The sequence below is a fragment of the Pomacea canaliculata genome, linkage group LG4 (genome assembly GCF_003073045.1).
Source record: "Pomacea canaliculata isolate SZHN2017 linkage group LG4, ASM307304v1, whole genome shotgun sequence".
NCBI lineage: Eukaryota > Metazoa > Mollusca > Gastropoda > Architaenioglossa > Ampullariidae > Pomacea > Pomacea canaliculata.
In genome coordinates this window covers 11,582,250-11,597,292 of record NC_037593.1, presented here as the reverse complement: position 1 = coordinate 11,597,292, position 15,043 = coordinate 11,582,250, and the positions used below count along the sequence as shown (strand labels likewise).

Here is a 15,043-nt window from a genome sequence, read left to right as displayed (position 1 = left end):
ACCTCCATGATCACATCTCAACTCCAAGAGAAGAGAATTGATCCTATTTGGCATTGCTATTTGATTTAGTTAACGAACTTTCAATTTGAATCTTTCGCTGGCAAATAATAGCTACATCTATACGAAATGGCTTCTTCGAGGAGCGGTAACAGGCTCACAGCCATTCAGCTTCCTCCCTCCTTTTATAAGATATTTTATTTATTTTAAGATATTTTATTCTGGTCTGCGTATACACCAGGAAAGAACGATCGAAACTTCTTAAGTATACTCAGTGTTTGTAATGTTTGTTTACTCATCACGTGCATGACTCTCAAATTATAAATTATAAAAATAATGGTAAACAAAATGTCCTCAGTAAGTTTCAGTTAAAGCAGGCTGTTAAAGAGGCGGAGAAAATGAGAATACGGGAGATAAGGCATTGCGATAAGTTTGTCCCGATTAATTACATATAATCAAAATTAATGCAGTAGTAATTATTTACGAAAAGTTCATCATCCTGGTCCCCACATACAGTTCCGGTCCACCTCTCTTAGAAAATGTTTTAGCACTGTATATAACTGTTTACTTCTGTGATCTCACAACATTGCAGTCCACAGAAGCTAATTGCTGTCAGAACAATCAAATGTCAACTGAACTAATTGCAGACTAAGTTTCCTTTGTTCACTATAAATCCTAAGTAAACAAGAGGGGCATCGGGATATGGTGTAACAGTATCTCGAGTAATTATGACAGATGAAGTCAAATGTTCAACCAGCTCCCATCAAAGTAAAAAAAATTAACCTCTCTGGTAAGGTTGTTTTTATTCTCTGAGTGCAGGAAGGTCACTACGCAGCCGTCTAACTGTTTATGTCATGCACACCAGCATCAAACATGACAGATTGACACCTAACTGCTCTTGAAATTAAAGAACACATGTTCAGCTTAACGTTTGACACAAACTGTGTGAAAATTCATGTTTTCTTTAGATTACATGATTGTTGACATATTTATTTATTTTCAAAGGTATTCCTATCGAATCCACCCTGATAATTATTTAGGGTTACTATCACTGCCAAACAAGACAAGAGTTAGCGACAGCTGCCTGCCTACATCCTGTATTATTTACAACGGCTTTGAGTAAACAATAATATTGACTCTCCCTTTCACCATATCGTTACCAGCACCTGTAGCTGGCGGCTCGTGCCAGATCACGACAAACATCACGTGGTACTTGACCTCTGAACCTACTCATTGCTCATCCTGGAATTTTTCTATCTACGATGGTTATTAGCCTGCATTTGAAAGTTGTCTTTTGAGGCAGTTTTTTTAGCATTTCAATTTATTAACAATATTGTGATTAATTACCGATTATAAACATCCCCCTTAATTTTTGTTAATGTGAATTAATTTCGGTGTGTTGGTGATTATTTGGATACAATTTAGATTTTTGACATTATTATTATTGTTGTTCGTGTTGTTAATGTTGGAAAGGTAACTTACCCCACACAACTAAATAATTGTAATTTTTATATTTGCATACATATTTCAACATCTTACCTTGTTTTATTCTAATACTTTCATTTTGCGGTTTTTTTTAACTTCTTTCTCTTTCTAAAACACACACACACACAACTTTTGCACAGGTGTATTACGCTTAATTTATTTGTCGAATTGGAATGTTTGTTTGTTTTTATTTATTTTTATTATCTAAGATTGAGTCTGTTTGTATACAGTTTGAACCGATAGCTTGTAATACTTTATTGATAGAATATTTAATATTGGTTATAAGGAGATAATGTGTATTGAGACCTGTAGGTTATATACTTCTCTAGTTCTTAACAAACTCTGTCAGACCGGACATTGGAATGTGTTTGGCAGGCACCTGGACACCAGCATTTACTCTGTACTGTCTCTGTCTTCCTCGTACAACCCACCTGTCAGGCGGAACTCTTGGGACACGAACCTGGGGAAGGGAGAGGTGCGGCAGATTTCTTGTCTGCATCAGTGTGTAGTCGAAGTGTCGCCACTCAATAAAACCTTTCAGACGAGAGTTTGAAATCTCCTCCTGATTCAATGTTGCTGCTGATGAAAGGTTCTCTTTTGGGATATGTGTTTGTGTGGGTGGTTGGGGTGAGGGGTGGAGGTGGGCACAGTATTTTTCTCCCCACCTCCCCCCCCAGGGCGCATCACAGCCTTTCGCCGGTGCTGGGCTTACCACAGTCTACATCCGCGTCCTGTGTCCGGGTGTATTCTTGCGCGGCAACAGTTGATTGCAACATCCCGGTGGCTGGTCCAGTATAAATCCTGGCACGCAGATTGGTTCTCTATCCTAACATGGGGCATGCACGCAATTATTAATGTTAATTAATGTATCACAATATAAAATACAGTTATACTGTTGTGGCTATAAGCATTAGAAAATTTAACTGAGTGACTCATTGAAATAGTCTTAAGTGGTGACATATGAAACAACACAAGTACACACACACGCACACACATACATGTACTTTCAAAATTTTATCTACTTGGCAGAGACTTTATTTTCACCTCAAATCTCAGTTAATTTGCGGAAATCTGAAAAGTCCACAGAAAATCTTCATTCGCTATTTTGGCAGATACAGATGAAATAAACGATATTATGTTTTCACAAAAAGATGCTTTAATTTATTGAAATTCAGTGTGTAAGAACTTAAATCAAGATCCTTGGCTTCGAACACCGTTCTAATAATCAGCACAGCACATGTAAATCTGACATGTTCTGCTTAGTATGCTGGAAAGAGTGTTTGTGTGTTTCCTGCCATACAATTTCTTATACGGGTATGTCACAATATACCCAATATAGATCAAGTAAATATGGCACAAGCCCAAGGTGACAGTCTTTCAGTTGAAAAATAAGTCTGGTAAACATGACCCAGAGCACCGCTTAATTTTTTTATTAATTTTAATTTCTAAGAGAAAGTAAAGTACAATGAAACATCAGTTTTCATTCACTTTGGTTATAGTCGATTGTCGAAAAAATAATATGTATACCTCTTTCTCCTTTCCTTGCCGTCTTCCATACACAAAGAAGAGTTTGCAGAATAAAAAATGCCATGTGAAATATTCATTTATTCTTTACTTTAGTAATTTTTTTTTAGTAATTTCTGGCTCCAAACAAGTTTCTTATGGGATAATAGTCTTTTCTACTTTTGCTTTGATTAGCTGCAGTGTAGCAAGGTTTTTTCTTGTGTGGTAAATTAAAAAGTAAAAGGAAAACAAAAGGAACCACTCAAAGAACAGAAAGCTGTACCCACCATGCAGGCAAGATTCGGCCAAGCTTGGGCAAATCTTGCGTGTCTGCTGGGATAAAAATTGATCAACAGCGTGAGACTCGTGGTTTGAGGTAATGAATGAGAAAGAGAAGACAGATCGACTAACGGAAGGAAACAACTAGTTTTCTAAATCATGAATAGAAACGTTTAAAAGACGAGAAGCCCACAAATCAACAAGCTCTACCCGGTGCCGCCTGGGCCGAGTAGGACAAATATGTCTTATCTAGGCGAAGCTTCTTAGAACACATGGCTCTGTGCGCATATGAATGAATAAATAAGGGACGCAAGTACTGGAACCTTTAGGATTTGTTCCACTATAGATTACTTCCCTTTAACTGCTGAAAAAAGTCAGTCGATTAGATTGTACTTGGTTATGTTTGAAAGTAGGCAAAGATTATGTGTTCAAGCGCCCGTCGGTTACCGGTTACTACACTCCACATGGGTTGGTACTCAAATAATTTAAAATAAGAAGAAAACAGTAAGTAATATCAAAATTCGAATGTATATTTTACTAAAATATGATTTTTTTTGGTACTTTATGTTTGATTATATTATGTAAAGTTTTTTATTTGTGTGTTAATTTCCAACGGTTGATTTACTTTCCAATCAGTGAATTCTCTGTCGCATACACTTGTATCCGACAGAATTTGTTGTCATTTAAAAATTTTTATTACTGCAGAAATATTTCATCAAAATGTTTAGCTTCCATTGTGGATTCGTAGCTTCCGTTACATTTTTTTTACCTGTATCTCTTTCATTTTTTTTGAGTCTTATTTTAATAGATAACAATCGATGGAGCGAAAAAAATCCCACTTTCATTCGCACATATTTTGAAAAAAAAAGAAAGATAGATATGACAGATTAAAAGGAGAGAGAGAGAGAGAGGAATACTCCACGCTCTTTCTGTTTCTGTTTCTGAGCGTCCTGTCAGAAGCTTTTCCTGTGTGCTATTTTTTGCTTCATAATCATGTTGTTATAGTAAGTACTAATTGTATTACATTCTGCTCTTTGTCTTTAGTCAGCGAAATAGTTTGGCTTCGTCATAAACACAATGTAGGTGACTATTGTAACGATTCGCGATTCAGGCGAATCTAATTAGATTCATATTATTTTTAATTCTCCTTGATGTCAGGGGAGGGAAGTCGCGCGGAGGCCGCGACAGCTCTAATTCTTTTTACGTCATGGATGAAGTGACGTAAGTAAGCTCGACACAGCGTAACTAGGACGACGGTAGTCAATGGAGGGAGAAGCCATGCCTGAACATTTGACACATGATTGATCGGCACAGTCTCCAAGAAAGACTGTGAACAGGTCGTCCTAGTTACCTGGTCGCGAAGGACCTGATTGGTCAAGAGCTCTGAAGAGAAGGAGTTAACTTAGGAGATCTAATGTTTCTCGGGACAGTCGAGACCAAGCAGTGAGAGAGTAAACATTGTGTGTTAACTGCCTTCAACGTTATATCCAACGTTCTTCAGTGGGAGATTATCATTTGTATTTCGAGTTGTGGTGTAGCTATTAATTCCACTGGAATATATCAGCTTCGCCGATACAAGTGGTGTGGTTTTAATGTGTCTTTTAGACTCACGAACTTCGTGAAAATATTCGTTGGATATAACCTGCTGGTCCAGTCGGTCATCTCGCCAGCCCGTCTGATAACCGTAGGAGGGGGGTATGCGCTGAGGGAGTAGTGTTCTTTTATTTTGGTTCATCCACATATCATCGCTAATTAATTTCTTAAACATTAAATGTGTTAATCGTTGGCCGGACCTTTTTGCTGAAAAAGGTGAAAGAGTGCGGCGAGCGTGGTTTACATGCAGATGTTACACGCGCTCGCAAACACATTCAACACACTCTTTCGTAAAACGTTACAAATATCGTGTTGTGTAAAATCTCATGTACAGGTGGCTGTCCTGTGGAGAAAGGTTATGTGCTTTACAACAATCGGTGTCTGAAGCTGTACACCATCAAGCAGGACTACCAGACTGCCAGAGGGCGATGTGAAACTGATGGAGCTCATCTCTTTAACTTGAAGTCACGTGAGCTGTACGACCCGCCCTTACTGTTGCTACTGGACACGATGGGTATGTTACCCATGGCTGCTGACTTCCAGTTGATGACGTGTGTTATCAGACGAGCGTGAAGTATCACTTTGAGGTACCTGTTTGGTTTAATTAATTAGTGGTCACATGTAGATGCTCGCTTACTCCATAAGCAATCATACCACGAAGTTGTATAACTGGACTGAAGGCAAAAGATTTTTAACAGTTAACTACTAAAACGAGGCAGGTTTGTACAAAGCTTCCGCTTTAGTCACATTCATTGTTAAGACTCGCCTAGACACTGCATTTCTCTAATACAGTTCTGCCTAATGTAGACCAATTGTCTACAGAAACACGATCGCAGATGTCGTGTGTTTGTCTTTAAATACTGAGATCACGAATTCACATGCTAAAATAACCTGTAAATGCTGTCAAGTGTAAAATATGATAAGGGGGTTAATTTATCAGATAGTTACAAATTGTTCGGACTGTTTTCTCGTGTGAAATAATTATATACAAGATAAAACATCTACCTCTGCCACTGTGTATCACATTCACTTTCTCGACAACCCTTACATTACAAGGGATAAGAACACAATGATGGAAGGAGTGATTTCAATATTGCTTTATTTCGTCAAATTGTAACATGACCAGTGTGCCATGGTAAAAGTAGGAGACTGAGACCAGCGGACTGACCGTTACTAACGTAGTGTTGACAGCTCATTATTTGTCATTCACTGCTTCTATATGTCAACCTGACAGACATATCCATTTCTCGACGAGCAGGGAAGGTCGTTGAGCATGATACCGCTCGAGATGCCGACTACAACACAGTCCTCGTTGTTCAAATAGTTGTCCGGTTGAGTGTGGGCCCAGAGTCCGGTATTTGTCGGCACACAGGAGTTGTCACTCCACACAAACTGTCCCTCCACTTCAATGTCAGTTGCTCCAACCCATAAACCTTGGGCTATACCCTGGAGAACTTCACCTGAGCACAAAGAATGAGTTCTTTTTTTTAATGAATATTTTATCTAAAGGTCTACATTACATCTAATGATGTCTACTGTTGATTTTAACTAGGGCTCGGTTTGCAAAGTGCTCCGTAATATAATTTAACTGACAGGCAATAAAAAGAGACAAGTTTGTCTCCACTTTAGACAAGGTTACATTTGCTGATGAAAAACAAAAGTAGGATATTACGGTATTTATATTGCGTTCCGGCATGCAACTTTTAAAAATGATTATTTGTAGTGTTTAATTAAAGTGTCAGAAAAACAGAACAAAAACAAAGTCGATGATTTACTGTTATACGTCGATAGCATTTTATCGTTAGTGATATATTTTAGCTGGAAGTTGAATTGTTAAAATAAGCCATTGGTAATTATTAATATTATAGATACAATTTCTAGAACTATTGCACCGTTTTAATGATTTAAAACTATTCTAATCTGCTTAAAACTCAGAGCCAGACAATAATCAAGTGAATTAACGAGGGGACGTGAAATCTGCAGCGAGGCCCTCGGACATAATAACCACATCTGACTATTATTTGTTAACATACTACAACTACTCTTATGATTATGTGTTACAAATGTTTAAAGCTCTTCCCTTAATCAAAAGTGGGGTGGGCTGACTGTATTACCCACACACAAATTTGAGGGTATTCATTTATTATTTACTCGGCATTGCGCTTGTGTGTGTTATTTCTCTCACCACCATCAATTAAAAGATTGGGTTGACCAAGAAGTGTCCAGATGAAATATTAGATGCTTACTCTTCATTTTTAACCACTAGCCCCCCTCCGCTACAAGTAAAAGTAATTAACACAATATAGATTAACAGATATACTGATTTCTATCAGTCCTTTAAATTTGAACAAAATCTGATCTGTGTAGTAGATTGGAAATTACCTTTTTACAGGTGGTTACTCCTACTACCTACCTCACATAAAATATCTTTTAATTTTCTATATAAAAATATTTGCACAACAGTATATAATAGCAACTTAAACATGTTTAGTAGTATTTAGTAAATTAGTATTTGAAATGGAGTATTTGAAATATGAAAAATGACGAAAAGGAAAAGTATTTTTTTTAATTTAATTACATACTTTCCAGTATGTCATTTTGCAAATGAGCTTTTCAAAAATTTGAGTATAAAGTCAGTGTTAGTAACTTCTCATACAAAGTTCTAAGATTTCACATCCTCACTGGCTGCCAGTCGTGGGCCTTTTAGCCTACAAACATTTCACTTGGACTTACCCTGCGGTTTGTAACACTTGTCCTGGTATCGCACTGCCATCTATTCGCTGTACTTTGTGTATGAGTGAGTGCATGTTGTACAAGTGCGGGAGTCTTTTAAATGAGAATATTGATACATATTTGTTGGTCATCTAGTCTATATATGATGTAGGTAAAGTGCTCTGAGAAAATTTTAGAAAGGCGTTGTACAAAGTTTCGTTATTGCTATTATTATTGCTATTATAATTGCTATTATTATTGCCATCCTCCTCCTCTTCCTCCTCCTCCTCATCATCATCATCATCATCATCTTTTTCTTCTTCTTCTTCTTAACGTCAGTATGACCTTTTTTAAATTTTGGATTGACCAATTTTTTGTACTACTCTCCATCTGTGCTGTAGATGACAGTAACGTTTGTATCAACTTACCCCTCGTGTCCAACAGATACTGCAAGGCCGGGACGTCCTGATCACGTGACTTGAAGAAAAAGAGATGAGCTCCATCAGCTTCACAGCGCGTTTTGGCAGTCTGGTAGTCCTGCTTGATGGTGTACAGCTTCAGACAACGATTGTCACAAAGCACGTAACCTCTCTCCACAGGACAGCCACCTGCACAAACAAGTTTACATCGCAACATGTTGTCAGGAACTGACCTTTACATTAGCGACCCTCGGCATTGTAAGTGTAAGTAGTGTGTACTGATGTAGTCACTGTCAGTCTTTGTCTGCATATCGATTTGAAATTAGAACTTGTAGTGTTGTTCTGCACATGCAGTAATGACAGTGAATCGTTTTCCCTTACAAAGATATCGAACAAGAATGTCATATCAGGGTTACTGTCTACACTTCGATAAACGAGCTGAACCCAAACTATTTAGTCACGTGACTTTACAAACCTCTCGCTCTATTCTAACACGTACAAAAAGAACCCTAATGTATCCTAGTCACCGGGAAAAGTAGCCAGAAATAAACAAAACTATTGTCGACTAAACAAATAAAACTTAATATAAATAGTATCACCATCCCTCTCCTGGTATATCACAGTAATAAAGCAGCTTAAATTCAGACGGCTGCTGTAGTCAAAAAGTAATTCTAAGAGTTGAAAAAGCAGCACAACGATCAGTCCTGGCTTCTGGGCTGATGTGCATAAGCGAACTTAAATTTCTTACTGAAGTTGGCTGACTTAACCGCAAATTTGACTCAGCTGAGTTCGTGGATGGCGAGAATCTACGTTGATGTGCATGAGCGGACTCAGATGCTTGCTTAGTTAAGAAATGGGTCAAGACTTGTCCTTTTCGGAATTTGCGGGGATTGTCTCGCGTTATATACAGACAGCCAATCAACAATCGCTTTGTTCGCGCGTTACGCTTCTATGTTTGCTCCTGTTCAGTCTTTTCAACCACGATACTATCTTTTGAGATTGAGGTATTTGCCTGAAAAAATTGGAAACAATTACCAAAAAGAAAGACCTACGGCCAACTGGAGGGATTGTGAGATTCGGCTTCTGATCAGTTTGGTGGAAGAGCACAAAGAAGGCTTTTGAAATACGTGGACCGCAAAGAAAAAAAATCAGCTGTGGAAAGACATAGCAGTTGCCATCAGTGTTCGTGGAGAGAAAAACCGGGAATGGGCCCAAATTAAAAATAAAGGTCAAATTTAAAAGCCAGGGTGGTCGATGCCCTCCTGTATTAAATCGCGAAGGTACATGGTATCGACTCGCCGAAAGCGACATCGAGCGTAGAGTTCATCGTCGTCATACAGGTCAAATTGTTTGAGTTTTATGCTGTGCCAGCAACTCAGTTAGTGATGTTTACTTAGCCCTGTTTGTGTCTTCCATATTTGAGTCATATTCTTATGAGGATACACTAAAAATGAGTGATCGTAAACATTACAAACTATAATAAAGATTTTTTTAAGATATGCTAAGTGATACAGTGCTGTGAAATTAGAGATGAGTTTCATAATATTTATCTAATATTTATACATGTTTTGTTATCAATAAACTTGCTATTACTGTGATCAGCAAACCTGAATTTCTAATTCTCTTTGATCCTTTACTTGCTCGTGACATATATTTTACATAATTTGTATTTATAACATACATTACAATCATAAATTTTATCTATTTTGTCAATTCTGTTAATGCTAGTTGTTGTCAAGGCACCAGTGATGCTTATTACTGATAGACTGATCACAAATGAAGTTTTTAAACTAGAAAAACAAGTGACAAGAAAATGGACTTGCCCAAGGTGACAGTCGCCACACAGGTGAGAGCCAGTAGCATCACGATTGTGAGACGAGGTGAGCGTGAGGCGGCCTGAGAACAAATAGTCAATACATGCACGATGGCATTTGATTGAGTAGACTAATAAACAAGATCCAACAGAGAAAACTAATCACATTTTCCGTGCACTGACGGAGAATAAAATTAAAGATTCCAGTATGAACCTGTAAATATCTAACCTGAGTCACAATCAAAAAGAACTTGTAAATAATAATCATAAAACATTAAATCTGCGACATACCATCACTTGATTGTAGTGTTAAGTTCTTTTAATATTCTTAAAACAACAGCAGCGCCTAAGACTGATACAAACTTTCAATAAGTAGTGTGTTATCTACATAAACTCTTACCATATCGATACGTCTGTACTTCTCGATGTGATCACGTGGTTCGTAGAGGAGAGACCTCGGAATGTCTGAACACAGGGCGGCATCAGCAATATATACTCTCGTCCATACTCCCGGACATGGCATTAAAAATAATTATTTTGTGAGAGAAGGCGGGTCATTAACAAAAGTTATCCACGTCACGAGAGGCGTTGTCTGACATGAACTCGCCCTGTCATCAAAATTCTATTGTGTTGTCTGGAACTCGAATACAGTTCACAGCTCGCGCACCAATTATTTTTTTGTATGGAGACAATCAAGTTACGGCAAAAATGTGAGTGTGATGTTGCGGAAAAACATTTTTGTCTCATAAAACACAAAGCTTTAACAAATGAGATTTTCTTTTGATGACCACACCCACGTGTTCTCAGACCGTAACCATAGCAGCTAATGTGGACATAATTTAGTGTCACAACCTGTTGATTCAAATGTCGTTATGTGCGTTGCAGTTTTTATGGATAACTTCAGTATTTCACAAAACAAAGGGAAAACTGTTTCACCTATTTATGACCTATGCAAAGTAGGGGGAAAAGATACAATCATTATTGTTAAGAAAGAAAAGTGATTAGGATACAGGCCTGACTCCTTAATTTTTAATGATTATTAAAATCTTAAATTATGCGTGTAAGTAATTTTCAAAAATGTCCAAGTGAAGCTTTTTGTTCGGAATATGAAAAAAAAAGATTTTGCTCTGTGATAAGCAGAACACCTACACAGTTATTACCCAAGACATGTCCTCCAGTCAGAACTTTGCTCTGATATGTTTACTTCAAATGATTGTCAAGTCAAAGTGCCCCGAGTGATGGATGAAGCAGAAAAGTATCAGAGCATGGAAAGGAGACTGTAAAGACCATAAATTTTATGGAAACTCTGCATCAACTGTTATAAATTGTCCTGCCGATGTGAGTAGTATGATTGTGATCTTAGCATTCATCATCATCAAGGAAAGGTACCTAGCCTCGCACTGTGTAACATCACACGTACCCTGTACAGAAAGGTTACAGTATTTACGGCAGTGTCATCTTTATTTTGTATTTGGTTCAACAAGACAATCATACTTTTAAACAACTATGTGAAGCTGACAGGACTCATCTCTTTCACTTAAAATCCCGTAGTTGGACAAACCGCAGATTCTGTTGAAATAACTTCAAACAATAAGTCCATCGACCTGTCACAAGCCGTTTGGATGAGTGGACGTCTATTGTTTTGGGTTCCACACTATTCTAGTCTGTAGGTGTGCGCGTGAGGGCGAGTGAAAGTAACTTCGCGAAAGACAGTTGTGTTCCATGTCCACACATCACTACCTCTGTCGCTGCAAAACAATCGTTTTGTCATCACTAAGCACGCGGCTATCTATGCTTCCATCTACTATAAATTATTAAGGGCTACTTTTCTCAGCATTCACTTTTGATTCTAATTTTTTAAATAAAATGTTAAAATGAGATTAAATGAATGTTTCGGATGAGAAGAAAATCTTCATGTTTGTGCAGGTCAACGGATAAATCCTAAATTAGGTAAAGGTCTGTGGATTGGAGCAGACGACATTGTAAGCGAGGGTCACTTCCTGTGGAGCGACGGCACCCCCTTGGTGATAGGTTCTCCACTCTGGCCACGTGGCCACCCGGACGACGCGGGGGAAGTCGAAGACTATGTTGAGATCTTCCCAAACAATTTCGTATTTAACGACTGTTACTGTCCGTTAAAGCTGTCGTTTGTTTGTCAGACAGACATCAGTATGTAGTGAACTACCGACAGCTTTTGTCAACAACAACAACACATCTTTAAGGATTTGCATGACTTGTATTGTTTGCTGCATTAGATGATTACAGAAGCTTTACCGCCATTATCCCACGCTCCATCACAACCAATGCTTAGTCAGAAAGCAATAACTATTATAATCTGTTACATGCCCTGAGTAGTTCCGGCTTGAGAAAAAACTTTCATAAGCGGCCCCCCAGTGTTTAGCAGACAGCTTTGTTGTCAAGTAATGTCATGGCTAGTTTCAGTATTATTCTCTCACTGAAGTTCCCTCTTTCATAATTTTGCAGTCGGTACATTGATGTTTTCGTTGGCACCGTCGTCACTTGTATCCTCACCTGTGTTTTGGTCGAGATTTTTTTCCTCTTGAGAAGACTGTTAAATTACACCCAGTTCTTGTTCTTTATCTGTTAGCCTAGTACTTCAGAGTTTTTGATAACTCTGTGCTGTTAAATTGCATCCTGCCCTACATGGTAAATATTAAATAGCAATACGTACTTCAACATTTAAGTTAAGAGTTTCTCTCCACCCCAACCTACCCCCCAAAAAGTTTTCAAGTTCTAGTATGGTCAGTTGTGACTTGTTTTGATGAACAATGCAACAGTTAGTGGCTGCCTACAGCTACTTTGTTTTTGAATCTTATCAAAAGAATCCACCCTGATAATTATTTAGGGTTACTATCACTGCCAAACAAGACAGGAGTTAGAGACAGCTGCTTGCCTACATCCTGTATTATTTACAACGGCTTTGAGTAAACAATAATATTGACTCTGCCTTTCACCATATCGTTACCAGCACCTGTAGCTGGCGGCTCGTGCCAGATCACGACAAACATCACGTGGTACTTGACCTCTGAACCTACTCATTGCTCATCCTGGAATTTTTCTATCTACGATGGTTATTAGCCTGCATTTGAAAGTTGTCTTTTGAGGCAGTTTTTTTAGCATTTCAGTTTATTAACAATATTGTGATTAATTACAGATTATAAACATCCCCTTAATTGTTTTTAATGTGAATTAATTTCGGTGTGTTGGTGATTATTTGGATACAATTTAGATTTTTGACATTATTATTATTGTTGTTGGTGTTGTTAATGTTGGAAAGGTAACTTACCCCACACAACTAAATAATTGTAATTTTTATATTTGCATACATATCTCAACATTTTACCTTGTTTTATTCTAATACTTTCATTTTGCGTCTTCCTCGTACAGCCCACCTGTCAGGCGGAACTCTTGGGACATGAACCTGGGGAAGGGAGAGATGCGGCAGATTTCTTGTCTGCATCAGTGTGTAGTCGAAGTGTCGCCACTCAATAAAACCTTTCAGACGAGAGTTTGAAATCTCCTCCTGATTCAATGTTGCTGCTGATGAAAGGTTCTCTTTTGGGATATGCGTTTGTGTGGGTGGTTGGGGTGAGGGGTGGAGGTGGGCACAGTATTTTTCTCCCCACCTCCCCCCAGGGGCGCATCACAGCCTTCCGCCGATGCTGGGCTGACCACAGTCTACATCCGCGTCCTGTGTCCGGGTGTATTCTTGCGCGGCATCAGTTGATTGCTACATCCCGGTGGCTGGTCCAGTATAAATCCTGGCAAGCAGATTGGTTCTCTATCCTAACATGGGGCGTGCACGCAATTATTAATGTTAATTAATGTATCACAATATAAAATACAGTAATACTTTTGTTGCTATAAGCATTAGAAAGTTTAACTGAGTGACTCATTGAAATAGTCTTAAGTGGAGACATATGTGTAACGTTTTACGAAAGAGTGTGTTGAATGTGTCTGCGAGCGCGTGTAAACATCTGCATGTAAACCACGCTCGCCGCACTCTTTCACCTCTTTCAACAAAAAGGTCCGGCCAACGATTAACACATTTAATGTTTATGAAATTAACTAACGATGAGATGAGGATGAAACAAAATAAAATAACGCTACCCCCTCCAGCGTCAACCTCCTCCTAACGTTTCTCAGACGGTTGGCGCTGACGAGATCACTGACTAGATCAGCAGGTTAATCCAATGAATCACTTCACGCAGTTCGTGAAGCTAAGGAGAGATTAAAGCCGTATCGGCGAAGATGTTATATTCCGACCGAATTGATTTCTACACCACGCTCGGAATACACACGATAATACTCCACAGGAAAAACGTTGGATATCCGTTGCAGGCAGTTGACCACACACTGTTCACTGACCACGGAGCTCTGCACTCTCCAACTGCTTGGTCTCGTCTGTGTCGAGAAACGTTAGAATCACCTAGTTAACACGTCCTTTTCTCCCTCCTGACCAATCAGGCACCCCTAGCGACCAGGTAACTAGGACGACCATCCAACAGTCTTTCTTGGAGACTCTCTCAACCAATCATGAGTACTACATGGCTCTCCATTGCCTACCGTCGCCCTAGTTACGCTGTGCTCAGTTCATTTACGTCATTCACTATATGACGCAAAAGAATCGTCACGCAGAGCTACGTCAGCGCTCGCGCGACTGCTCTTCCCTGACCACAGGGAGAGTTAAAAATAAACATGAATCTAACTAGATTCGTCTCAATCGCGAATCGTTACAATATGAAACAACACAAGTACACACACACGCACACGCATACACGTACTTTCAAAATTCTATCTACTTGGCAGAGACTTTATTTTCACCTCAAATCTCAGTTAATTTGCGGAAAGCTGAAAAGTCCACAGAAAATCTTCATTCGCTATTTTGGCAGATACAGATGAAATAAACGATATTATGTTTTCACAAAAAGATGCTTTAATTTATTGAAATTCAGTGTGTAAGAACTGAAATCAAGATCCTTGGCTTCGAACACCGTTCTAATAATCAGCACAGCACATGTAAATCTGACATGTTCTACTTAGTATGCTGGAAAAAGTGTTTGTGTGTTTCTTGCCATACAATTTCTTATACGGGTATTTCACAATATACCCAATATAGATCAACAAAAATGTCTTTCAGTTGAAAAATAAGTCTGGTAAACATGACCCCGAGCACCGCTTCATTTTATTTATTAATTTTAATTTCTAAGAGAAAGTAAAG

The 15,043-nt window shown here is 38.5% G+C and overlaps 1 protein-coding gene across 1 annotated transcript; it reads right to left on the bottom strand.

Moving 5' to 3' along the window:
* Nucleotides 1-5,942: 5,942 nt before the first annotated feature.
* LOC112561205 (alpha-N-acetylgalactosamine-specific lectin-like) lies at nucleotides 5,943-10,449 on the bottom strand. The gene is made up of 4 exons (XM_025233546.1): nucleotides 10,202-10,449; nucleotides 9,812-9,884; nucleotides 7,998-8,177; nucleotides 5,943-6,317 (listed from the first exon to the last, which is right to left on the bottom strand). The coding sequence occupies exons 1-4, from the start codon at nucleotides 10,322-10,324 to the stop codon at nucleotides 6,073-6,075; spliced, it is 621 nt and encodes a 206-aa protein (XP_025089331.1). The 5' UTR covers nucleotides 10,325-10,449; the 3' UTR covers nucleotides 5,943-6,072.
* Between the last annotated feature and the right edge of the window lie 4,594 nt (nucleotides 10,450-15,043).